The sequence below is a fragment of the Micromesistius poutassou genome, assembly GCF_964030765.1.
Source record: "Micromesistius poutassou genome assembly, chromosome: 22".
Classification (NCBI taxonomy): Eukaryota; Metazoa; Chordata; class Actinopteri; order Gadiformes; family Gadidae; genus Micromesistius; species Micromesistius poutassou.
In genome coordinates, this window is record NC_140292.1 from 826,608 (window position 1) to 852,385 (window position 25,778).

A 25,778-nucleotide genomic window follows, 5' to 3' on the forward strand; every position below is an offset into this window, starting at 1 on the left:
CTCGATTTGTCAACGCGTTGGCGGTGTGTGTCACAATATTTTACCCATGCCTAAGACGGTTCGATTTCTGTATTAGATAAATTGAGCCATTAAACGAAACATTTGTCGCGGGAGATTGCAAAATAGTCCCAAAAATAACCCCCTATAACGACGATGTCAAGGAATGCGGTGGACTAGTTAAACTATTTGTGCGACTGTTGCTACACAACGGCGCAATCTAGTGGAAAATAACGTGTACTGCAAAACACAAAATAATAATGTCTATATTCCCAGCCATATTTTATATATATTTTGTGTATTTTTGTTTTTATTTAGAAATATTAACACTTTTTCTCTCGGTTGTTACTACTTGATCATTTATTTGATTACCTGAACTTCCTTGTTATTCTATTCACATTGTTCAACTCACATTATAAATGGATAACTACAATTTGTATTACAAAACATTTATTTTTTCAAACGTAAGACGTCATTGAAGATCCTCCAGAGCCATCCGGCGATTAAAGTTTGTTTGAATGCTTTTGGAAAAATGTGTAAAACAACCAACAAACTATATACTTAACACTAAACTTGCACAGCTGCAGACAACATTAAACCGTGAGGTCAAATTTAAAAAAACTGTAAAAAAATAAATAAAATAAAAGTGGTATCCAACCTGGGGGCCGAGAGCCCATTTCAGGCCACATCCTGAAACGCGGACGCAACATATTTCATTGCGGGGAAGAGAGTAACCGAAAAGAAAATACCAACACACGCACATTTTCACTTCATCTACATAAACCTGATTAAGGCAGTGCGGAGGCTGACCAGAGTAAGTTACAAAGCCAGCCTGACACCACACACACACTCACACTCACACTCCATGAAAAGCCTAACCCTAAAAATATCAATGAACAGGATGCAGAAGTAGAGGTACTGGAGGGAAAGCTTCAGGAGTTGTAAAAAGAGAAAGCAGATTTTGAAAATAAGTAACCGGAAAAGGCCCCATCCATCTCTCCCTTCTCCCAGTTCAATTTCTCCGGCATTGAGAAGTGCTGCTTTGACACACCTGTGGACCAATCAGGGAAGAGATGTCCTGATTGGTCAGAATTGAGCAGGAAGCGGTCTGGAATAGAAATAGCCTCATAGCGAGGCAGGCGCATAGTCAAATAGAAATGATGTTGTCCCAGAGCACTTCACCCACTATCAGCTGGAGGACGGCCATGGCTGAGAAATAACACTCACATTTGAGCTCTCAAATTTACAGCACCTTTAATAAAAACAATAGTTTGGTGTTAACAGTTCATCATCATCACTTTTTAGCATCATCCACTTTTTTTCTTTTAGCAGGGAGAGTGTGGCAGCATAATCACCAGTGACTGAACAGGACTGAAATTTGGCACAAAATGTAAAATAAAATAAAAAAATAAAAAGGCCAACGAATGTTTACAAAAGAGCGCACTGGAATGGAAACGAGCCGATGACGAGCAGAATGCACGCTGGCTCCTGGAACACCTGGACGCCATGACATCTAGCCAGCGCTATTTAGTGCAAATCACCTCCAGTGTAACAGTAGCGGGCAGCTAGCCATGGATGGACAGTTGACATGAGAAGAAGACCTGATTAGCCCAGATGCTAATAATGCTAAACAAGCAACAGCCCTTAATAATAATAATGGATTCATGATTCTGTGTCAGCATCCCTCCTCACATTCACACCCACGCACACACACACACACACACACACACACACACACAAACCTATACAAATCTATACAGGGGCTATATAAAACTCTTCTATCTGGTCAACAGCACTCAGATCCGTGTTCAAAAATAATCATCTCCGCCCTCCCCCAGGGTTCTGTTTCAGCGTCTGGAGACTGACTGTCGTTGCCGCGGCGCCCGTTCTGCGTGGCTTGGTTTCTATGGCGACGGGCCGTTGCTCGACTCTGGAGAACCTGCAGAATGGAAAAGGTCAAGACGAGGTCAAGACGTTTGGAAAGAACGGCTTGCAAAAGTGACCTAATAAAAGAACAATTATGAAGTAAAAAAGTATATACAAAAATTGTGGCAGTGGTCATAATTCATGCCCTCACCGGGCAGTGGTCATAGTTCATGCGCTCATTGGGCAGCGGTCATGATTCATGCGCTCACCTGGCAGGTCCAGGGAGGCGTTGGCCAGCAGGTCTGCGTCCAGCAGGTCTGTGTCCAGGAGGTCTGCGTCGACGTACTGAGCGCCGAACACGCGCAGCAGCTGGTCGAAGTATTTGCACTCCTGCTTCTCAGTCCCGCCCCTGCAGACAGGAAGTCACCGCACCGTGAGTGACAGCAGAACCAGCGAATGGCGGCTGGGGTCAGTTATTGAGCCGTTGAGGAGACTCCACCATGATCAACAGCAATAACATTGACTCTTTTTGTGTATTTATTGGTAGATATTAACAAGCGTGCTAGCGTATCGTGGTTAGCAGACCATCAAATAGATAGATAAGATACTTCCAGAGACTACACACACAGGCTACCGAAAAGGCTAAGTGTGTTAGCCTATACTAGACATTGATCTAGTACAGATCAATGAATTGCAAGTACATTCTTTAATTAGCAACAACAACAACCTCCAGAACCACCACCACCACCAGTAACACCATCACCACCACCCCCAGTACCACCACCACCACCCCCAGTGCCACCACCACCACCACCCCAGTAACACCACCACCACCACCCCCAGTGCCACCACCACCCCCACCCCCAGTAACACCATCACCACCCCCAGTGCCACCACCACCACCACCACCCCCAGTAACACCACCACCACCCCCACCCCCAGTACCACCACCCCCACCCCCAGTAACACCACCACCACCCCCACCCCCAGTACCACCACCCCCACCCCCAGTAACACCATCACCACCACCACCACCCCCAGTACCAGCACCACCCCCAGTAACACCATCACCACCACCCCCACCCCCAGTAACACCACCACCACCCCCAGTAACACCACCACCACCACCACCACCCCCACCCCCAGTAACACCACCACCACCACCACCTCCAGTAACACCACCACCCCCAGTAACACCACCACCACCCCCACCCCCAGTAACACCACCACCACCACCTCCAGTAACACCACCACCACCACCTCCAGTAACACCACCACCCCCAGTAACACCACCACCACCCCCACCCCCAGTAACACCACCACCACCACCTCCAGTAACACCACCACCCCCAGTAACACCACCACCACCCCCACCCCCAGTAACACCACCACCACCCCCACCCCCAGTAACACCACCACCACCCCCAGTTCCCCCACTACCACCAGCACAAGCAGCCCCCCCCCCCCTCTGCTCACCTGCTGTCCTCCACGAAGCGCCTGAAGCTGCGCTTGAGCCTCTTGATGCGGGTCTGGCACTGCTGGGCGGTGCGGTGGAAGCCCGCCCCCGCCATGGCCAGCGACACCTGGGTCAGGACCGGCTTGGTCTTGTTGGAGCTCCGCAGTGCCTCCTGGATGCCGTCGCTGCCCCACAGCTCCAGGAGCAGCTCCGTCTCCCCCTCGCCCCACGTCTGCTTGGTGCCGTCGGACGCCGGCAGGAGGGCCGCTGCGGAGGAGGAGGAGGAGGAGGAGGAGGAGGAGCAAGGGATGGGGGGGAGAGAGGAGGAAGAGGAGAAAGTAAATGTGTAAAGGAGGGATTGAAGGAGAGAAGAGGAGGAAGAGGAGGAGCAAGGGATGGGGAGAGAGAGGAGGCGGAAGGGATGAGAGGAAAGGGGATGAGAGGAGAGGGGCGGAGAGATGGTACACGGAGAAAGAAGGAGGAAAGGAGGGGTAGGAGGAGAGAGGAGAAGGTGGATGAGGAGGCGAGAGGGACGGAAAGGAAGCAGGGAAGGCAGGAGGAGGCGGAGGAGGAGGAGGAATGTGGAGAGAGGTGGAACGTTAGGAAAAATGAAGGATGGATCATTGTGATTCGGTCCGCATAACCAACGACGAGAGTGCAACACCGCACAGAAACCAAAACTTCTCCCTGCCAGCCGCCACAAGCAGAGAACACAGCAGAACCACGCTGTCAGGGACCACTCTGCCCTGAGACCGGCCCACTCACCCAGGTCCTAGTGACAGCCCCCCCCTGACCCTGAGCACGGTGGTCCCGGCGGTCCCACTCACCCAGGTCCTGGTCCAGGTCTGGGAGGTCGGGCATGAGCTCGGTGGGGTCGTCCCCGAGGCCGGGCTCCTCCTCGTCGCCCTCGTCCACGCTGATCACCTTGTTGTAGATCTGCTCCATCTGGTCGAAGTACTTGAAGTCCTTCCTGCAGGAGGAGCAGGGGACCACACGTTGGTCAGATATGGGGAGGCGTTTGGTTCATCATCGCCCGGGACAAATGACAAAAGACGCATGTTCTAAAGTCAAAATATCAACGTAAAAGTCTGTGAAATATCGTGAAGTCTGTGAAATATCGTAAAAGTAACAACACCCTTACAACTCCTTACAAAAGGAGGAGAGTAGAAAATAAAGTAAAGTGCAAATAAAGATGATACGCATGGCTACGTGTCGTGTCAGCTTCGCTTGATCATCAGTACGTCTGAAGGCCAACACCGGGCGTATTGTATCCTGAAGCCCAACAGAAAGGGTGACTCAATTCTGACCAAGCTGAACAGAAAATCACCTCAAATCTATTTTCTAAAAGAATTATGACAATGCAGTCAAATGGATAGGGCGGTCCTGGGCCAAAAGCAGCTCCAAAGCTTGAGAAAGGTGCGATACTTCCTGAAGCTACCCTCCGGTACAGCGCTGTGCCGGCTGCGTTCCCCAGTGGGTTAATATCGTCTGACTGATGATGGAGCGAAAGAAAACCACCTTTACGAGGACCTTATGTTGACCCCCCTGATGACCCCGACGGTCCCAACGCCCCCGACGTTCCCGACGCTCCTAGCGGTCCCAACGACCCCGACGTTCCCAACGACCCTGACGGCCCCGACACTCCCAGCGGTCCCAACACCCCCGACGGTCCCAGCGACCCCGACGCTCCCAGAGGTCCCAGCGACGCAGACGTTCCCAAATGCCCCGGCGGTCCCAACGGTCCCAAAATCCCAGACGGCCCCCCCCCAAACGACCCAGACGGGAGCGCTGACTTGTCGTGGTGGAAGGCGGCGCGGAGCCTCTTGAGCCGCGTGCAGCACTGCTCCGGCGAGCGGGCGAAGCCCAGCCCCCGCATCTTCTGGGAGATGTAGTCGTAGAGGTGGCGGGTGCGGCCCCCCGCAGTCAGGGTCAGCTGCACGCCGTCCTCCCCCCACACGCCCAGCAGCGTCTCTGTCTCCCGCTCCGACCACGGCATCTTGCGGCTGGACTCCGCCTGGCCGGCTGGGGACGCCAGGTCACCTGGAGGAGGAGGAGGAGGAGGAGGAAGGGGGTGGAGGTGGAGGAGGAGGAGGATGGAGGAGGAAGAGTGGAGGAGGAGGATGGGGAGGGGGAGGGGGACGGAGGAGGAGGACAGAGGAGGAGGAAGGGAGGAGGAGGAGGACGGGGAGGAGGAGGAGGAGTGGGGCGGAGGAGGAGGAGGAGGAGGACGGAGGAGGAGGAGGAGGAGGACGGAGGAGGAGGAGTGGGGCGGAGGAGGAGGGGGAGGAGGAGGAGGGGTGGAGGGTGTTTGCATTATGAAATGTTGATATTTATTATTCATTGGATTTTATTAAAATGTTTAACATTCATGTTTATATAATATACTAATATATATAATAAAGTATCATTTAAAAATGTCATGTTAATAGGGTTATTTTCTCCACGTTGGTTCAATATTCCCAACGTGCGCAAAACAACATTGAAAGCACAGAAACGACCCCAACACTGGTCACATGACCACGCATCCATGTCACATGACCACCGGTGTGAGCGCGCCCCTACCCAGGAGGTCGTCCTCGGGGTCCAGGAGGGAGAGCCCCCCGCCGTCCCCCATGGCGGGGTCGAAGGCGGGGGCCCCGCTGTCCCCCAGCACCGGCTCCATCAGCTGGTAGTAGGTGAACAGCATGGGGTGGCCCCCGCTCCTGGAAGATACACAGTGGCTTGTGTGAGTGAGTGAGCGAGCGAGCGAGCGAGCGAGCGGGTTTCCAACCAGCAACCTTTGGGCCCCCCGAGTCCTCCCTACCCCATAGACTACCCTGGCCCCTGGATGAACTTTATTGACCCCCCCCCTGATGGCATCAGTAAAAATGTATAATGAAATTACAAATCAGCATTTGGAATTTGCATTTGTTGCAAATTAAAATTGAGTCAAACCCACACGCTAACTAACTTACACTGTCCCTGGCATTAGCTCACCAACTTAACCAACCAGCCACCAGGCCAGTGACCGATGAACCAGCAGCCGCACCCCCCCCTCCCGCCCCCCCCTCCCCCTCCCCCCCCCATCCCCCTCACCGGCGGCTGTTGCAGAAGTTCCGGTAGGTCTTCTTGAGGTTCTTGATGCGGGCCTGGCAGCCCTCGGCCGTGCGGGGGTAGCCCGCCGCCGTCATGCTGGCCGCCAGCTCGCCGTAGATGTGGCTGTTGTGGACGCACGCCCGCAGGCTCTCCTGCACCTCGGCCGACGCCCACAGCTCGATGAGCGCCACCGTCTCCGGCTCCGACCAGGGCCCGCTGGCGCCGTTGGTGCCTGCTGCGGGGGCCCAGAGGGGGGGGGGGCCGTTGGAGACCGACTGGGCAGTGACAGAGCGGGGCGGGGCTGAGCGGTTAATCGAAGACCAAACCGACAGCGCGACGTGATACTAAATATATATATATATATATATTTCTGAAAATATAAATTTTGTTGGGGTGATTTGTTACTGGAACTGACTGGAGATCAGTATGAGTCGTATGTATTTTTCTTTTACAATTCAACAGTTAAATAAAGATGTTATAATATCAATTCATCTCAACACATCGGCCTGGCCTAAAGGAAAGAGCAGTTCATAGGTTGACTGCTTACAGTGTTGTGTTGGTCAGACTAAACAATGATTTATTGCTTGTTTAGTGAACAATACAGTGAGAAGGATCCCATTACAAAGAAAAATACAATGTGATTGGAGTCGAGACCCGGTCGACGAGGCCAGTGTCCGGCTGCGGACCGAGGGAAGTCCCATCGGCCGACTGGAGGCCAATCGGCCGATTCCGAAAACAGGCAGCACTGCTAAAGTAACAGTAATGACTCATATAGATTGTAGTGGTCCAGATGGTCCACTAGGTGGTGACATACGTGCTATTCTAGCCAGCAGCACGTGGAAGGGTCTACTATAGATCCATAGATCACTTTAACTACTTCTTGCACCAGCCAAAAGCTGAGACACTTAAACGTACACAAATGAACGAACAGAAGGAGAGCGTTTGTCTGGCGCGTGTGTCTGTGATAAACGTCACTACAATATACTGCCCTGCAACAGGTTGAAGTGACAGTTGGACTAACCGTTGGAGTGACAGTTGGACTAACCGTCTGAGTGACAGTTAGACCAACTGTCACTGTTTCTAACTGTTACCGCTCATTAGGGTTAGATGAGCCGTTGGATTGAGATGATGGTAACTGTACCGGCTGTCTCCTGCTCCTCCTCCTCCTCCTTGACCTCGCTCTCGTCGTTGGAGACGACCTCCTGGCCCAGGATGGCCTCCAGCTGGGAGTAGAACTTGTAGTCCACCTTGCTCTTCAACCGCCTGGAGCCATTTAGACAATCAATGATCTCAATCAAATATTTGAATGAAATACCTTTATGCCAATATTTGAAATACTAAACACACACACACACACCAGGACGCAGACACCCGCACACACACAGACAGACATCAGGAAGCGCACACACACACACAAGCAGACACCCGCACACACACACACACAGACAGACATCAGGAAGCAGACAGCCAGACACACACACACACACAGACAGACATCAGGAAGCAGACACACACACACACAGAAGCAGACACCCGCACACACACACACACACACACACACACACACACACACACACACACACACACACACACACACACACACACACACACACACACACACACACACACACACACACACACACACACACACACACACACACACACACCAGGAAGCAGACAGCCGGACACACATACACACAGACAGACAGCCGGACACACACACACACGCGAGCGGCGGGCCTCACTTCTTGCGGTCGTAGCACTGGCGGAAGTGCGCCCTGAGCGCCTTGACCTTCCAGCGGCACTGCTCCTGGCTCTTGTTGTGGCCCCGCCCCCGCATGCGCTCAGAGATCTCGGCGTAGACGTGGCCGTTGTGCACCGAGCCGCGCAGCGCCCGCTGCACCTCCTCCTCGCCCCACACCGCCATCAGCGCCAGCGTCTCCTCGTCCGACCACAGGCTGGGCTTGGAGGAGGGCGTGGCCTCTGGGGGGGGGGGGGGTCGAGGGAGAGAGCGAGAGACGGACACGTGAACACGGTGCCGGAGGTCCGGTCTGAGAGTACTAAAACTTCTCTTGTGTCATATTTGACTTTGCTCCCGCACTGTCGTGTACGTTACCTTCAACACAACTCGCTTACATACACATGCTTACACTACCAAGGGACACACACAATGGAGATCAGCCCATGGGCTTTTTTGTCTTATCCTTTTGACCTGATGTGAATGCTTACCTTTGCACATGTGTCCATAAAGAATTTCAATCAATCAATCAATCAATCAATCAATCAATCAGTCGAAACTTTGAATATTCATGGTGAACCCCAACATGAACATGTGCCCGTGTGCGTGTGTTACCGGCGCCGTTGGCCGACTCGCCATCCGACTCCTCGGAGATGGTGCCCGGGTCGGGGAGCAGCAGCGACGAGGTGGACGGCTGCTTCTCCACGATCTGCTCCAGGAGGTCGTAGAACTTGAAGTCGATCTTGTCCGTCCCCGACACTCTGCGCGCGAGGACCAAAAGGGGGACGGGTTAAGAGCGGAGTGACACACACACACACACACACACACACACACACACACACACACACACACACACACACACACACACACACACACACACACACACACACACACACACACACACACTAGTGTGAATGGTAAACGGATTGCCTTAATTCTTAATTATTTTTCTAACCAGTGTCCACTCAAAGTGCCCCATTCATGCACACATGCACTCAGCCACGCAGGGCGACAGCCAGCTCGTCGGGAGCAGTCAGGGCGAGGCGCCTCGCTCAGGGACACCTCGACACTCAGCTAGGAGGAGCCGGGGATTGAACCAGCAACCCGTTTACCAGCCAACCCCGCTCTACCTCCTGAGCCACGTTGTTGATACGGGGTCAACCCCCCCCCCCCCCCCCCCCCGACCTAAAACAACGCTGGTTTAATCCCTCCACACCCTAGGACCCGAGACCCGCCTACGGGGTCCCGGCGTAGTGGGTCGGGGGTCCACATTACGTTAGGGGCCCCGTCGGTGGCCCCCCTTGTGGTACCTGAGGTTCTCCCGGGCCTGGCGGTACCGGGCCTTGAGCCGCTTCACCCGGGTGTGGCACTGGCCGGCGCTGCGGTAGAACCCGTTGGCGCCCAGCTTCTCCGAGATGTCCGTGAAGACGTGTCCGTTGTGCGGGCTCTGCCGCAGGCTGTACTGGACCTGAGTGGAAACGGACCCCGTTAACGGAGCGCAGCTACAGGCCCCGGGCGGCGCCGCGACCGGCCGGCCATCGTTGGAGCCGAGACGTGGTCGCTAGTGACTGTTGTCGGTGGTTATGATGAAGGTATCGTTGCGTTACCAACCGCCGCAGCCGTTTCTCATGCGACTTGTGGAAAACGACATTTTCATTGGCCTTGGTTACGGTATATTTACTTCGGTTAAGTTTCACAGTTTAACTTAATTCCACGGTACTCCAGCTCTCTGGAGTCCTCTCCTTATGGCGGCGCAGCGCCGACAAAGAACTCCCATGATGCATTCTAGACAAACGCGCTCCGAGCCTCACGTGGTGATCGCCCCACAGCTCCAGGAGGATGACCGTCTCCTTGTCCGACCAGGGGACCTTCCGGCGCTCCACGGCTCCTGGGGGGCCCACAGAGCAGCGGGACGTCAGACCCCGTCATACTGACCGTTGGCGGAGCCTCAGCTCGACGCTCTGAGATTTTATTAAATATACACAAAAATAAAAGACTATAGGACACTTTGATTACTTGAAAATTAAAAAGGAGAACAACATTTTTTATAGCTGATAAAAACTACAGCGCAACAACTTTAATAACTGAAACACTGCCAGAAAAAGTGATAACCTAAAAAACAACGTTGGGTAACGTATGAACCACAGGAAACCACTCCGACAGGTGAACCCCCCCCCCCCCGCTCCCCCCTCTGCGTACCCATCTCCCGATGCCAGGCGGCGGAGTGGTCTGCGTTGGGGGGCTTCTCCTCCTCCTCCTCCTGGTCGGGGGGGTCCAGGAGGTCGCTGCTCTCGTCCAGCGCTTCCGAGAACGACAGGTCCTTGGTCAGGATCCGGCCCAGCTGCTCGTAGAACTTACACTCCACCTGCCTCTTCCCCTGAAGGCTGGAGGGGGGAGGGAGGGAGGGAGGGAGAGAGAGAGAGGGAGAAGAGAGGGAGGGAGGGAGGGAGGGAGGGAAGAGAGGGAGAGGGAGAGACCACACATCAAATTTAACATTTATTAAGTCTTTAAATATAAATTCAACCGAAAAACAAAGAAAACTGAAAAAGGCAAAGAGATAATGTATACACTAACTCGTACTGCTCAGTGACGAGTAAGATAAAGAACCGACGAGGCGGCTCCTACACACACACACATACTTGTTGTTGTAGCACTGCCTGAAGGTGGACTTGAGGCGCTTCAGCCGGCTCTGACACTGCTCGGCCGTGCGCGAGTAGCCCAGGGCGGCCATCATCTGGGCGATGGAGGGGAAGACCGGCCCCCTCCTCTGGATCCCCTTCAGCCCCTGCTGCACCTGGTCCTTCCCCCAGATGTTCACCAGGCACTGGGTCTCCGCGTCCGTCCATGGGACGCTTCTGGTGGCTTCCGCTGGCGGCAGAGGGAAAAGTTAGCTTTGTGTTAAAAAAACACAACGTAAAAATCTCTCTTTTCTTAAAAAAAAAGTAAGAAAAGAGAGATACATATACCTTAAAGCTGCACTATGTAGGTTTTCCCACGAGCAGCCTCTAGTGGCTCGGGTCGGAGCTGCATTCAGAGATAAATACTTTTTGGACGACATTAACAGTCGAGATTTTAGAAAAGGGGACAACAATAAACCGATTTATAGAGAAAATGTCCCTGGATGGATTAACTTGTGGATGGCATGGCATTCTTGAGCGACTTACTAGTTTAGGTATTTTTGAAATGGTGTAAATAGCAGCAGTAGAAAACATAATATAGTGCAGCTTTAAAGATATATATTATATCTATCTATCCATCTACATATATATCTATCCTTTTTATTTGTGTCTCACAACACAGTGTATACATTCGTAGCGTCGAGTGGGAATTAAAACTCCTAACCATGACTGTAATAAAAGGGCATTACCAGTTAAGCTAGACAGAGCAGCATGCCACATCCAGTCAAGTCAGCTTATGGAGACAAAGCATGTAAACGGCTGAATGTTAACGACTGAATGAAATGACTGGAAGAGGGATGCGAGTCAAGTGTCTTCAGCAACCAAAACCAAAACATCCAAAATTCAAATCTACAAAAGAATAAAAGAAAGAAAGTAAAGGTCAGCGTACCCCCTATCACCTCTCGACTGGCGCAGCCGAGGAACTGCATGTCTTCATCCTCCTCTTCCTCCTGCTTCAGCTCCTCCTCCTCCTCCTGCTTCAGCTCCTCCTCCTCCTCATCCCCCTCCCCTTCCTCCTCCATCAGCTCGTCGGGGTCGTAGGTCACCTTGGGGCCCCTGGACGGCCCCCCCAGCACGCACTCCAGCTGCTCGTAGAACTTGCACTCTGTCTTGTTGGTTTTATGTATTCTGTGTGTTGAAATACACACAGAATACAAAGGTTGAAATACAGAGTGTGACTACAAAGGTTGAAATACACACAGAGTGAATACAAACGTTCAAACACATGGTTTGTTTTTCTTTGCATCAAACCCCAGATGTGTAGGACGTCCAATCCAAACATCGCAATCCTGAAATACCAGTGAGCTGCATTGCGTATGCTTCAGAGACCGACAGACAGACGGACATCTCCACCCCCCACACTACCCACCCACACCACCACCACCACCCACCTGTTCCTCTTCAGGCAGTGGCGGTAGGCCTTCTTCAGCCTCTTGATGCGGATCTGGCACTGCTCCACGCTGCGCACGTGCCCGTGCTCCGCCATGCTCTGGGCGATGAGTGCGAAGATGGGCCGGTTCTTCACGCAGCCCTGCAGCCCCTGCTGCACCGAGTCCTTGCCCCAGATCTCCAGCAGCTGGAGGGACTCGTCGTCCGACCAGGGGGCCTTGTTCTCCGCCGCCGCCTCCGCCGGCAAGGAGTGCGCCTGGGGGTCTGCACGGGGGAAGGGGGGAGGAGTCAATACAGAGGATAGGGGAGGAGTCAATACAGTGGATAGGGGAAGGGGGGAGGAGTCAATACAGTGGATAGGGGAAGGGGGGAGGAGTCAATAGAGCGGATAGGGGAGGAGTCAATAGAGCGGATAGGGGAGGAGTCAAAACAGAGGATAGGGGAGGGGCAAATATAATGTATAGGGGAGGAGTCAATAGAGTGGATAGGGGAGGAGTCAAAACAGCGGATAGGGGAGGGGTCAATATAATGTATAGGGGAGGAGTCAATACAGTGGATAGGGGAGGAGTCAATACAACGGATAGGGGTGGTGATAACATGTCATGGATTGTTAAAAGACATGCGTGAAACGGCTACAAACAGATACAGAGAGAGACTGTGAGACTGACTATGACAGACAGACGGAGAGAGAGACACACAGACAGATAGGTAGGTAGCGAAAAAAAAGGAGAGCAGGGTAAAAAGAGAAAAAGAAAAGTGGAAGAAATGGGAAGACTGCAAGCTACGTAAAGGCGTCGAGGGTGAGGGGGATGGAGACCGACAAACAGACGGACAGACAGGCCGACTGCAACATGGCCTTGACTTCTCAGACGGACCTGTGTATTCTCCCCATATGGAGATCAACGGAGACTCTCCGGAGCTCTCCACCTCCCGACTGGGTTCCCTGCTGAGAAACAGAAGAAGAGAAGAGAAAGAGCGCCTTGAGTCATCTGAGAGGAGCCGGGGGCGGGTCAGCGCCGTCTGCAGGAAGGGGAGGGGCTTTTATCTCGGGACGCACTTGGAGGACAGGTGGGCGGGTGTTGACGATGACTAATCCCCACGTGGCCACGTTTAAAAACACGGCAGTGGCGGACGGAGGGGGGGGGCGGGGGCCAGACGGCAGAGACCAGAGACCGGGAGCAATGATTTAGAGACAGCACTAATGTGTGTCGCCCGATGACTGACCGGGGACCATTCGGTAAAGAGGCTGTAGGTCTGTCCACGTCAATAACCTCGGAATCACCGCCGTGTCAACACCAGTAATATGTAGAAGGGATGTACATCCCAACCATGCATCCAATTGAAACTGGTGTTCCTCAGGGTTCCGTAACAGACACACTGTTGTTCTCCTGACACCAGAAGTCTGGATTCTGTTGGACTAAAACAACCCGTTTAAAGTCTCAACCATTACAAAGAGGACCGTTAATCTCTAAATCGGTAAAACAGGACATTATTCCAAGGAATGTTTATCTCTACATATGTAAAACATTGTATTATTCCAAGGAATGTTTATCTCTACATACGTAAAACCTTATATTATTCCAAGGAATGTTTATCTCTGCATATGTAAATTGGACATCATTCCATGGGAGGCGGAGTCTTACAGGGCCGTGGTTCGTTTCGAGGGCTGCTTCGCCGGAGGCTCGGGCGTCTTGATCAGCTTCCTCTTCCTCAGCGCTCGCCCCCCCCTGGAGATGTAGACGTCCTCGTCGGCCGAGGGCTCCGCAGGGGGCGGCGTGTCGGCGGGACTCGCGGCGCCCGGCGGACACATGGCGCCCGAGACGTCCAATGACTCGCTCTCGGCTTTGATCTGCCCGGCGGCGGACTCCCTCCTCTCCCTCCTCTGCCGGGCCCTCTCGGCGTTCCTCCGGCTCCGGTCCTCGGCGCCGGCCGGGGGGTTGGGAAATTCCGGGAGCAGGGAGACGTCCTGCGAGGGCGAGTGCGACGCCGAGTTGACCTCCAGTCGGGTCTTTGTGGGCAGGGACAGGGAGTAGAGGATGCAGTCGTCCATCGGGAGCAAACTAGGATCTGGGAATTGGGAAGAAAGTGGGATGAAAAATTCTGAATTATCCACCAAGTTAGGGCTGTACGGTATGGACAAAAAATTATATTGCGGTATGATTTGAGGCATAGACGGTAACTGCATTATATCACGGTATGTTAATTTCATATTCTAATTTTGATATAAATGCTTCTGAAGGGGTAAAATACTGGTTAGGCAGCTATTACTGTATTTTTGTATTACTAGGAAATATTTCACATAGTACAGAAGTATTTTAAGAACATTTCTTGAGCAAAACTGCAATAGAAAAAAATGCTAAATCTTTTCCTTTTTTTTTAAGTTACTTCCAGTATGGATAGTATGGATTTATTTCTCCACTTGGTCGCGGACCTTGCCGTATAGTTTTGGCATCTCAATTTGTGTTTGTGTTTTGACCATCTCTTTAAAGCCCTTTCTATCTACATTTTGAAAGGGAACCATGTCCTTGCAAAGGTAAACAAAGGTGACGGCGTTTGTTATCTCGTTCCACCGCTGGCATTTTTTGTCATAAGGACTGGCTTTGGAAAATGCCTGCGGAAGCGGTCTGAGATGCAGAGACAGCTTCATGCTACCAGCGTCTGTCTTGTACGGTGTGGAATGAGAGAGAGCTTGTGAAGGGATTATTTCGCAGGCTGCACGCCTGCGTGCTTGCGCAATAGCATATTGCCTGAGAAGGCAGTATCGCTGTCAAATCGGTCCCTAGGAACAGTTACATTGAGCCGAATTGAAAAAGGAACTACGTTTCGTTACTGTAGTTTCGCGTAACTTTACTTTTCACATGAAAAAGAAGTTACGTTACTGTATTTACGTTACTTACTTTGTAACACGTTACACACAACACTGTCTACCGGTCACACGGTATGGTCAAAATCCATACCATAGGGCAAATTCACACTGGTGTACTTTCTATACCGTACACCCCTACACCAAGTCTGCATCAAGTCTCAAAGAATACACAAGAAACTTTCACTCTTCAGCGACATGAAGTTGTTATCTATCTATCTCATGCAATACACATTGACCCAGGTCCTTCAGGGGTGTACCTTTCTCTTCGAACTGCTCCAGGTTGCCGTGGTGCTCCAGGGCGACCTTCATGTCCTCCCGCTGCCTGAAGCACTGCAGCGTGTCGTGGAGGAATGACGGCACGCCCACCAGCCACTCCACCATCTGGAAGAGCGAGTTCAGCGGTCCTCAACACAGCACAGTGACACACACACACACACACACGTGTACACACTGCATCTCCTGCTATTTATTAGGCTCTCTTTTCATCCTTCATTATGTGGTAATTCTATTATAATAATTGTTATTATTCTGTATTTGTTTGATGTGTCATTATTCATTATTAGGTTTCACTGCAGATTCGGCATGAAGGGGGTAAAATAAAAATATTTGGATACGAGTTCATTCGTTTACTAAAGGCTGGGGCCAAATATGGCATGCAACAAAAACAACTGTCACCACGGTAACAAGGACATGTTTTCACACTGAATCTATCTCCGTCCTTGAAGACTGCGATAACTATTGCTGGCTCCCCTCAGGAAAAAAAAAAAAAATAGGATCCAGTCAAACATCTGACTTCATTTTGGCCCATTCTGGACTCCCGGTCTTAACCGTATGTGTGCTCCTAAACACGGATTAGACCGTGTCTCCAAATCGGCCGGAACGGTGGATGAGATGACCACACACCTGTGTGAAGTCTGGGATGGGCAGCAGCTCGTCCAGTCTGGAGATGAACTCCCACACCAACATCTCCAGGGCTGTGTCGTACTTTGAGCCAAAGTGCTCCGGGTAGACCTCCTACGAAGCACAGAGAACGGGGTACCGTGACCACACGATAGACAGTTACAAACGCATATTGTTCGAAATGTACAGTTGATGTAACATAACCGTGTGTGTGAGTTTCACCTGGAAGAAGTGCTCCTTCTCCGCAGGGCTCTCCAGCAAGGTATGGACCAGCTCAACAAAGTTCACCTCCGACTCCTCCACCTGGTCAATGGTTACCTGTGACACCAGGTTAGTCGTTAGTTGTAACTCACAAACAAATAATTAACCCAATCGAATATAAACATGGGGAAATGGCTTGGGAAGGGAGCATAATGAGTCACATGGTGTCTAACTCCATTTGAATGATGATCTTCCTACCTGACTTCTTTGTTTATTAGCCGTCGTGTTTTTCTGCACTTTTTTTAATTTTTTTTTGCACGTTTTTCTGCATTGTTTATATTAACTGCACACTTCCACGTCGCTTCTAGACGTGTCTGCACCGCGAGGCCCGACTGTGGAGGAGTGGTTAGCGCTGATAAGAGTTCCACTTCTCCTGCATGTTCGCTCTGGCATCCCTCTGACTCCCACGTCTGGTGACCTGAAGGCCTGAGGAAGGCCTAGGGCTCAGGAGGTAAACAAGTCACTAGTCTAACTCACTCCTGGACCATGAAACAAGTCACTAGTCCAACTCGCTCCTGGACCATGAAACAAGTCACTAGTCCAACGCACTCCTGGACCATGAAACAAGTCACTAGTCCAACGCACTCCTGGACCATGAAACAAGTCACTAGTCCAACGCACTCCTGGACCATGAAACAAGTCACTAGTCTAACTCACTCTGGGATGATGACCAGTTTGACCTCTGGCCTTATGTATGCAAAGGCCCGGACTGAGCAGAACTCATTAAGACACGTAGGGTAGATGGTGTTCACGGGCGCTCAGACTAAACGCGTCAGACACATGTTTATATCCTGCATGGCCGCATCCGTCGATACACGGGGATGAGACTGGACCACCAGGGTGATTATTAGAGGGAGGCGTTCCCCCTCTCCTTAGACTCATCTGCGGCCGGTGGAGCCATTTGTCAGTGAAATGACCTCTCTCTCGCGTGTGCGTGCGTGCGTGCATGCGTCCTTGCATGTTGTGTTGTTTTCAGGGTATTTACGGCCCGGTGAGAGAGAGAGTTGTACCGCTGCCAGTGACCTTCGCCCTGTCCTTCCCGTAAATGAGCCCATGTGGTCAGGATTGTGCAACAGTCATTGAGCAGACGTGTTCGTCCGAAAGCGACGTCAACACGACGCGGAGACCAGTAAAGCCTCCCGACAAAAACGTAAAAAACTTTTCTTTTAAATTAAAAATAGTTCCAACTCAGAGATACAGATATCTGTCATCCCAACCATGCGTTTTCTAACTTCCACAACCAACTCCACTCGACAACAACAACAACAACAGCGGAAACCAGAGAGCTGAAGAGCGAGGGCTGATCCCTTGGGTGGGAGCTGGGCGGTGTGGGACTAGTTGGTGCTCCGCTGCCCAGAGCGACCCCCCCCCCCCCCCGACACCGTTCACCCTCCTGGGTTTTGTGTGCGCCCTTTTAGAGCTACAGAGGCCTGGTTACAGGGCTGGTAGGAACGTTATCAGTCACTGCTGCACTAAAGTCGTACTGTGACAAGAATCAATCTCACGTTTGTGGTCTGAACACTGTAGTCTGGTACTCACTGGAATGTTATATGTAGAGCTGTATATTTTTTGGGGGTACATTGTTTTAGAATCAACTAAAATCCTAGGTGAGCAGAGCAGTGGTGAGAACAAAATTCCCAAAATGATGATCTTTTCAACCACTTACAACGGAGTAAACGGATGATTCCGTTAAGACGAGGAAAGGGAAAACGCCAAGATGGCGGTGTTCACTCACGTGGGGGTCGTTGGCCGTGCTGCTCGGGGCCTTGATCCGGTCCAGGTGAGGCTGGATGGTCTGGAGATCCACCGGCTCCGTGCTCCGACACAGCTCCAGGACCAGCTGGGGACACACACGCACACACACAATTATGTAATATGTAATTAGAATTACACTCTTTTTATACAGTACTCTAAACCCAATGGAACTTGTAAGGGTGGAACTACAGTATGAGTGAGCCTATAAACCCCCCCCCCCCCCTCCAAATGATGGCATTTATAAATGTTTCGACCTTCGACCTAAAGCGAGTCTGATTTAGGCAACAACAAAACAAACGCTGTTGGACTGGGTGCCGGTCTGCCCCGTGGTCTGCACTGGGTCTCTCACCCTGGCCCGGAGTCCCAGGATGAGCTGGGCCCGCTGGCTGTAGCTCATCAGCTGGGGGACCAGCTCCGTCACCATGGTGACAAACTCCTCCAGCATCCCGTAGTTGTCCACCAGGCCCTGCTGCACCACCTGCCACATCGCCGCCGAGAACAGCTGCAGGGGCGGAGCCATGAGGCGGAGGTACGCCACAGGGAACTCATTCCCTGGAGAGAGAGAGAGAGAGAGAGAGAGAGAGAGAGAGAGAGAGAGAGAGAGAGAGAGAGAGAGGTTAAAACACCAACAATGAACCAATCAGGAGGGGTGTTTCATAGTAAACGGCCTAGTAAACGGCTCCCCGTGTGTGTTTTCGTGATTCTCTGACCTGATCCACAAAATGTTTTTCTGTCCGAGTTGGTTTTGGCCGACACTTGATTCAGATTTTAAAAAAGGCCTTCATCAACTTGCTCAGAGTTCCAGCATTGTTTCGTTGGACAATGAACCTATTATTTTCTTTACATATATAACGGAATTGTATGTAATCGAAGAGCATAAATCATTTATATTAAACTATTGCAACTAAGTCTTATAATTGTACCTCTCTACAATTGTCAACGGTTGTAGGCCAGAAGATTGATCAAAAAATGATCTATGATTGAATGAATGAATGTACCAATATCTTAGCACTAAGTACGAATATTTGAGGATGGTAAATAGTGTTCACGGTCTTCAAGACCAAAAGTTGTGCCAGATTCTTCAGGTTCTGCTTCCTGAGTTCTGCCCTTTGTGGTTTCTGCTTGAATACTGAACTGACAACGTTTCCTGTACTGACTTATGCCATCTCAGCGAATGAGGTAAACATGAGATATATGTACTTTCACCGTCACCATGATTATTTATTCTCATTGATTTCCGGTTCACCTGGTCGCGGCTTTAGAGTAGATATTCTTACTGATTACTATTTTTGTTGTTATGGATATATGGTTATGTCTGTATGGTCATGTAACCCTTAAATCTCCATCAACTAATGAATTGAAGATCTCCGAACACTACACACACACATATATCTATCTCAGCTGATTGCTAATTGGGGAGATACTTAAGGTCAATTAGTGACGGTACATAACATAGCCTCCTAAAACGAAAGACAACACATGTGGGACTGGCGAGGGCGGTGCATCCTCCCAGTAAACCTCCCCACACCAGTAAGGGTTCCAGTCCAGCAGCTCTGCACGCAAAGGAACAAAAACAAAGAGAAACACCAGCGAAGTACTGCGGCAATCAGTACGGGGTCTGCTGACCTGTGGACTCTGACACATCGATCATGAACAACATGTGCATTAATAACAAGCGGATCAAAGCGCACTTTTGACCTGCGGGTTGAGTTGAACTCTGCCCTGCACTTAGGAGATTAAAACGAAACACACGCACCTCGGCTGCAGTCACTTTGAGTTCCGTGTTTAATTTCCATTGGGTTACGGGGAGGGGAAAAAAAGAGGTCCTCGCTTCCTCCGGGAGGGAAAAACCCGAACACCGCTTTCTGCGGTCCGCACTCGGCTACTGTAGAGTAAAAGCACGCTCCGCTCGGCCGCTCACTGCAGATCCTGGAGGTTCATCGGAGCCATTTAAAACGAGGCCTTTATTTTCATTCTGGGAGCGAAGGGAGGAGAACAAAGGTTCTGGTCTCATCCGCTTCAGTCCAGATCACGGGAAACCCTCTTCCCTGGTTGGCTGAAGGAGCCCAGACCCGACCAGCTCCGCCCCGCAGGGTGGCGCTGTCGGGTCGCCCTCCGCGTCCTTAAAGTGACTTCCGGTTAGAATATTTTCGAAGTAAAAGCATGTTCTGCACGCTTCAATCTGTGAATCATATAATATAATAATATGATATAATAAATTAATAATGATAAACGTAACGATATTTGTAACGACTTGGCTAAATGTTACAATATCTTTTAGGTATCGGAAATAGCTGTAGTGAAGGTGTAAATGTTTATGAGCCTGAAAAAACAGTCATACAGAGTCTATCTACGATGTGCCCTTTGCAAGTTACAGGATTTATGATTATTAGATATTCCTTGTTTAATTGTAGAATTCGGTAGTTGCTGTTCGTTTATGGCATGCGATAAAGAGAATACTTAGTTACAATTTAATCTCCAGAGCTATCGGTGCATAAACAAAGACTTTTATTTTGGAAAAGCGTATATATGACCCTGGACGTCATTTGGGAAAGCCTGGAGGTAAATCCAAAACGTGAAGTTGTTATCATTTTCCCTTCGAAGTCATTGGGTGCACGCTTGGCCAAAGGGAGAGGTGTCTCTACCTGGGGGGGTTAAACCAGTCTGTACGGTACCTGGTTTTAAGGAGTGTGAACAAGTGAAGAAGGCCTAATTTGGGGCATCATTAGGCCTATTCTATTTAAATTGAACCTTAATGCCTTGTCATGATTTTAGTAAATCACTGCTCGTATGATTGTTACTTGTAAATACTATTTTACTTAGCTCAGTAGTTCAAATTAAAATATTACATTTTAATATAGGCCATCTCCATAATATATACTACAAAAGTAGGTGACTCTTCTCAGGAGAAACAAACATGGCAGTGAAAGAACCAGCAGCAGAACCATCAGAGCGTCCATGGTCACCTCATGGAAGGACTAAATGTTACTTTACATTAAATGCTTCCTTTACATTAAGCCATGTTTCAACTTGAATGGTTAACGTATCCAAGGAGTTCCAGCAAAAATAAGCATCCCAGTGGATAAAAAAAATACCCTTTTTCCAGATAATCTTTTATTTAATATGACGTCAGAGCTTTCTATCGAGTACAGCCAACAAAATGGCAGCAATCGTAGTGAAGAACTGCCGGGCGCAAGACGCCGCACTCTCGCCCCGAGTGCCGGCACGTGTGCATCTCGTACGAGCCCAGGTGCCTGAAGCCCACCCCGCACTTGCTGCAGGGGTAGGGGTGGTCCGGCGAGTGCATGTGCACATGTGGGTCTTCAGCACGCTCTTCTCCTTGAAGGTCTTGCCGCAGACAGAGAGGACGTAGGGCCGTGTGCCGGTGCAGGTGCACTGTGAGCGAGGAGCGGTGCGTGAAGGTCTTGCCGCACTGTGGGCAGACGATGGGCTGGTGCGCCCGCAGGTGCCTCTGCAGCCCGAACTCCCGAGAACCAGTCACCGCGGGCAGCGGTCTCACTGGTAGACCGGCTCGACACGCCGCCGGGCGACCGACGTGGGGGGGGGGGCCACGCGGTGCACCGGTGGCCCAGGAGGTCCGGCCAGCGGGGGGGGAAGGTGCGGTCGCAGTGAGGGCAGGAGTGGGTCCGGACGTCGTCGAAGGAGGAGCCCGGGGAGGCCTGGTCGTCGCTCTGGGTGTCGACATTGTCGTCAGTCGATCGGACATCCTTGGCGGTTTGGTCGTCGCTTGGTTCTGCCTGGTCGGTCGGTTGGTCTGCGGAGAGGGGGGGGGCGCCGTGAGCGTCTGGGGGGGGCCGCCATGTTCATGTGTTTAGCTGTTGGGACGGGAGTCGGCAGGGACCTCACGATAACTGTGTTGTTAGTGCCGATGTGATACGTGATACGTGATATTGTGATCTGTGAATAGTGCGAGAACAGTGAGAATCGCATCACTCACATGAGCCCATTTCCCCGCCCATCCCCGTTATGTTGTAGTTCGACTGAACACAGAACATCTGCAGTCCACCAGATTCACCGTGGAGGCCCGAGGAGTGGCCGAGCGGAGACGAGTCCTCCTGTAGCCTCCTGTAGTGGCGGGCGGGGGACCGGAGTGGCCCTCGCTCTCCTCCTCACTCTCCTCCTCGCTCAAGGGGTCGGCCAGGGTCAAGCTGGTCACTTTAGACGCCAGCGAGGACAGAATGACAGCCGACCTGAACGGGAACCGATCTGGTGAAGGGGAAGCTCCTGGTTAGTTGAAGTTGAAATCAGATGCATTGTACCACGGAGGGCTGATGGCAGGACATGAGATCACAGAGTAAGTGCTAATGTCTGGCATCTTGAAGCTGCTAGTCTGGTACGACTTCAGAGTTGGAGGGGGGAAGTGAGTGAGTGAGTGAGTGTGAGAGAGAGAGAGAAGAAAGCAAGATTTTGAAACTAAACAACCAAAAAAACGTTGTCTTGTTATACTGCTCCTTGCGTTTCCCGAGGATTGAGATGTGTTGCATTTCACACACCTGTGATTGACAGGCAAGATGGTTTCTCTGGACCAATCAGGGCTCTTCCCTGATTGGTTCAGGGAATCCGTCTTACTTAACATGAGCTGGAAGTTGTCTAAAATTGGCTGAAATGGATATTGTCAAACGCATTTCACTCACAAATGGCTAGCTATCTGTCAGCTTACAAATGACACCCTAATAATATCTCATGAATGCTTACCTACAGCACCTTAACATTTTTGTTGACTTACTTGTCTCTAACTTCGCTGACCCTTTGGGTGGGTGCTGGAAGAGCGTTCTTAAATCTTCTGTGTCTGATCCAAACTCCTCCATTCGGGGGTTGAGTGAGTCAAGGTCCGGATTGGAGGCCACCTGAGCAGAGATGGAGATGTTTCCAGAGAGGTGCTTGGGGTTTCAATAGTGTTACCCCTAGGAGGTGACATTCTTCTTCCTAAAGTACATGTACTTTGGGGCCATCGTGATAATTCTTCTTCAAGAGATACTGTTACAGCCTATACTGGTGTATTTGCTGTGCAAACCCAGCAATCTCTAAAACAGCTTAACACAGTTTAAACATATGAGATCCGAACATAATCTAAACATATGAGATATTACCATAGTTTAAACATTTGAGATCTTAACATTGTTTGAATATTATAGAGCTATGTTTAACCTAAGAGCCATTGAGCCAAAAATCATATTTATTTGAACGTGTATATATCTTATATGATTGTCAACATAGTCTTCTATGCCATTGGATCACTGTTACTAAAATAACATTGTGATTTAGGGGTAAAACGCCATGATTTCCCCATTCTCCCTAAAACACTGAAGGTTCCACTGTGCTGCGAACGTAGGCAGCATTCTGTTTGTGACCTTTTCCATGTCGCTAAGACATGACGAAAAAGAAGGTTACCTGATCGGACCTGTTAGGTAAGTCAGCAATTATTAAATTGTTCGCTGGCTGATTATAATGTTGATGGTCTAGTTCTAGGTGGGACTCTACACAATACCTTTGGCATGTCACTGCAGCATTTATTTTGGTCTGGAGGCTCAAAGAACAGCAGAATGGCCAAACAGGGATGGTTGTGGACCTACTCAATCCAGTGTTTTGGGGACGGATTAAGGAGATTGCGGGGGAGGGAAATCCTCAACTTCAAAAGAGTCACTCAATGAAGCCCCTCCCTCTCACCAATAATAGAACTCTAAGCCCAAAACACATTTTTTTAAATGCGTTTCTAATTCCAGCTGAAATTCCCGTAGTACCACATAGTTCAACTTATGAGATCACACCTACATCAGCAAAACTAGAGACTGGGAGGATCTCGTGTTCTGGGAAGACGTTCTGTTTGAGAGGGGCAAGAAGACTAAACCAAGTGTCCAGATCATTGGGAATGGAACAGAACATTGTTGCTTTGTTTCTTTTGATTTGGCAAAAAAAGTGTATGAGGATATTACTGTGTGAGTAAAGATATGAAGGGGTGGAACGGAAGGGTTATTGATCATTTTAAAGAGTGAGAGGACACCCCAACAAACTGATCAATAATTGATTATCAGGCAGTCCCTGAAATCACATATCTTAAGAAAACAAACAAATCATCCCTCACCTTGAAAAAAAGCACATTTTTTTCTGAAAGACTTTTTGTCTGTGAATGTTTGTACCAGTTCCACAAAGGCCGTCTGTGAAACCCCTAGCTCTCCATCAGGGAACTGCAGGAAACAAAAACATAGATTTGTACAAACGCATAAAACTTCTTCATCATATGTTGGGACACATAGAAATACACAGCATGGCACTGAGAAACAAACTGGATCAACATTTAAACTAAACAAGAGTAACAAACCAAGCAGAAACATACATCACCCAGCAGACCTTGCAGGTATCATTAAAAGGGCTTCATATTAGAGAACGCTTTATTCTACGAATCCATCTCCCACGCGTACCTCGTCCGGTGTGTCCGGTGTCGTCAACAGCTGGATGGCGCTCAACTGCTCCTCGATCGCATTACTGTCCAACACCTCCTCCCTCTGCAACAGCTCCAGGATGAGCTGGAGGAGGACACATTCATCAGGTCTGGAGTTATTCGACCAATCAACCGATGCCTTTACACCCGATGCACATTCAGTGTGCTAACCCCGTACGCAGCGCTAGACATTTTGACGAAGTGTCTGCACTTCTGGGCCTCGTTCAATGATTCATGCATTAGGTTACTTGGGAACAAAGTTCGCTAGATTCTAGCAGCAGATTAATGACCACATGAAGGAAAGGGGACCAACCCTCGCCCGCAGGCCCAGTACGAGCTCAGCCGTCTGCCTGGGAGTCAGAAGTTCGGGAACCATCTCCGTAACCAAGGTGATGAACTCCGCCAGCTTCCCGTACTGCTGTACGTTGCGTTGCGTTGCTGGGCAACGCGCCACACACACGCCGACATCAAGCGGAGAGGAGGGACCAGAAGACGCAGGGAGGAAAGCGTCCTGCCTTGCCTTGCCTTGCCTTGAAACCGATTAAGCGAAAGTAATGACTTTAATTTCGGGTTTTTTGTTTAATTGAGGGAAAGCAATTGCCATCGTAAAGACACGTTTAACAATTTAAATAAAGACGTCGTCGATGAAGGTCTCGTTGTTGACAGCCATCGCTGCTGCCCTCGACCCGCCGGGCGGCTGGTTCTGGTTCGACCCAGCGGGGGATGGCCGGTCGCTCCCCGGTGTGATGGTGGATCGGTGGCTCTCTGCCTCCCGGTGTGATGGTTGGTCGGTGGCTCTCTGCCTCCCGGTGTATTGGATGGTCAGTGGCTCTCTGACTAGTGCGACGGTTTATATTGTTGGGTGGATGGGGGGGGGGGGGGGGGGGTCTACTGGTCACTCTCAACAGTCAATAATACCGTAGATTTAGCTCAGACAGCGTGGAGTCCAAGCGAGACACAGCGAAGCGTTCTCTGCCTGCAGTGAGAGAACGGGACACGTGCATGGGTCTTTAAAGAAGAGACGTTGACAAATGAACATTAGTTAAGCTCTTTGTTTCCTTTTCATTCAAGCACTGAGTTCAAATGACACCAGTAGTTGTAGTTAGTTATTAAAAGTCTGACCCACTGACTTCATCACAACAACATGAACCAAGCGGTCCTTTACCTCAGCGATGTGTACATCCGGGTCAAACATGAGCCCTTACAAAATAAAATACCTTGTAGCAAGATTGTAATATGTTATCTCTATTTTCTGTTGCTGGTGAGACTCGCCCTTTTCCCAGGTTAGGAAACATAATTGTGTATGGAATATATTTAACTACAAAGATGAAATAGTC

The 25,778-nt window shown here is 50.4% G+C and overlaps 2 protein-coding genes across 6 annotated transcripts; both read right to left on the reverse strand.

The window, feature by feature from the left end:
- Positions 1-1,185: 1,185 nt before the first annotated feature.
- Positions 1,186-20,052, reverse strand: LOC311367985 (uncharacterized protein). Of its 2 annotated transcripts, XM_084486857.1 has the most exons (24): positions 19,738-20,052; positions 18,331-18,533; positions 17,962-18,066; positions 16,188-16,283; positions 15,969-16,079; positions 15,323-15,446; positions 13,843-14,266; positions 13,075-13,145; positions 12,202-12,463; positions 11,700-11,938; positions 10,772-11,000; positions 10,332-10,516; positions 9,944-10,020; positions 9,443-9,600; positions 8,748-8,893; positions 8,140-8,377; positions 7,536-7,657; positions 6,395-6,629; positions 5,882-6,021; positions 5,113-5,359; positions 4,147-4,289; positions 3,340-3,586; positions 2,133-2,272; positions 1,186-1,936 (listed from the first exon to the last, which is right to left on the reverse strand). In XM_084486857.1, the coding sequence occupies exons 1-24, from the start codon at positions 19,775-19,777 to the stop codon at positions 1,902-1,904; spliced, it is 4,017 nt and encodes a 1,338-aa protein (XP_084342983.1). In that variant the 5' UTR covers positions 19,778-20,052; the 3' UTR covers positions 1,186-1,901. The 2 variants fall into 2 exon arrangements, with proteins under 2 accessions (XP_084342983.1, XP_084342984.1); XM_084486858.1 differs by lacking the exons at positions 1,186-1,936; positions 2,133-2,272; positions 3,340-3,586; positions 4,147-4,289 and having other exon boundaries at positions 5,222-5,359; positions 6,395-6,669.
- A 1,031-nt stretch (positions 20,053-21,083) lies between these two features.
- On the reverse strand, positions 21,084-25,277 carry LOC311367699 (uncharacterized protein). 4 transcript variants are annotated; one of them, XM_084486515.1, is made up of 6 exons: positions 24,755-25,277; positions 24,422-24,526; positions 24,140-24,187; positions 22,729-22,849; positions 21,936-22,208; positions 21,084-21,739 (listed from the first exon to the last, which is right to left on the reverse strand). In XM_084486515.1, the coding sequence occupies exons 1-5, from the start codon at positions 24,815-24,817 to the stop codon at positions 21,967-21,969; spliced, it is 579 nt and encodes a 192-aa protein (XP_084342641.1). In that variant the 5' UTR covers positions 24,818-25,277; the 3' UTR covers positions 21,084-21,739; positions 21,936-21,966. The 4 variants fall into 4 exon arrangements, with proteins under 4 accessions (XP_084342641.1, XP_084342640.1, XP_084342639.1 ...); XM_084486514.1 differs by having other exon boundaries at positions 21,265-21,756; positions 21,940-22,208; XM_084486513.1 differs by having other exon boundaries at positions 21,265-21,786; positions 21,940-22,208.
- Between the last annotated feature and the right edge of the window lie 501 nt (positions 25,278-25,778).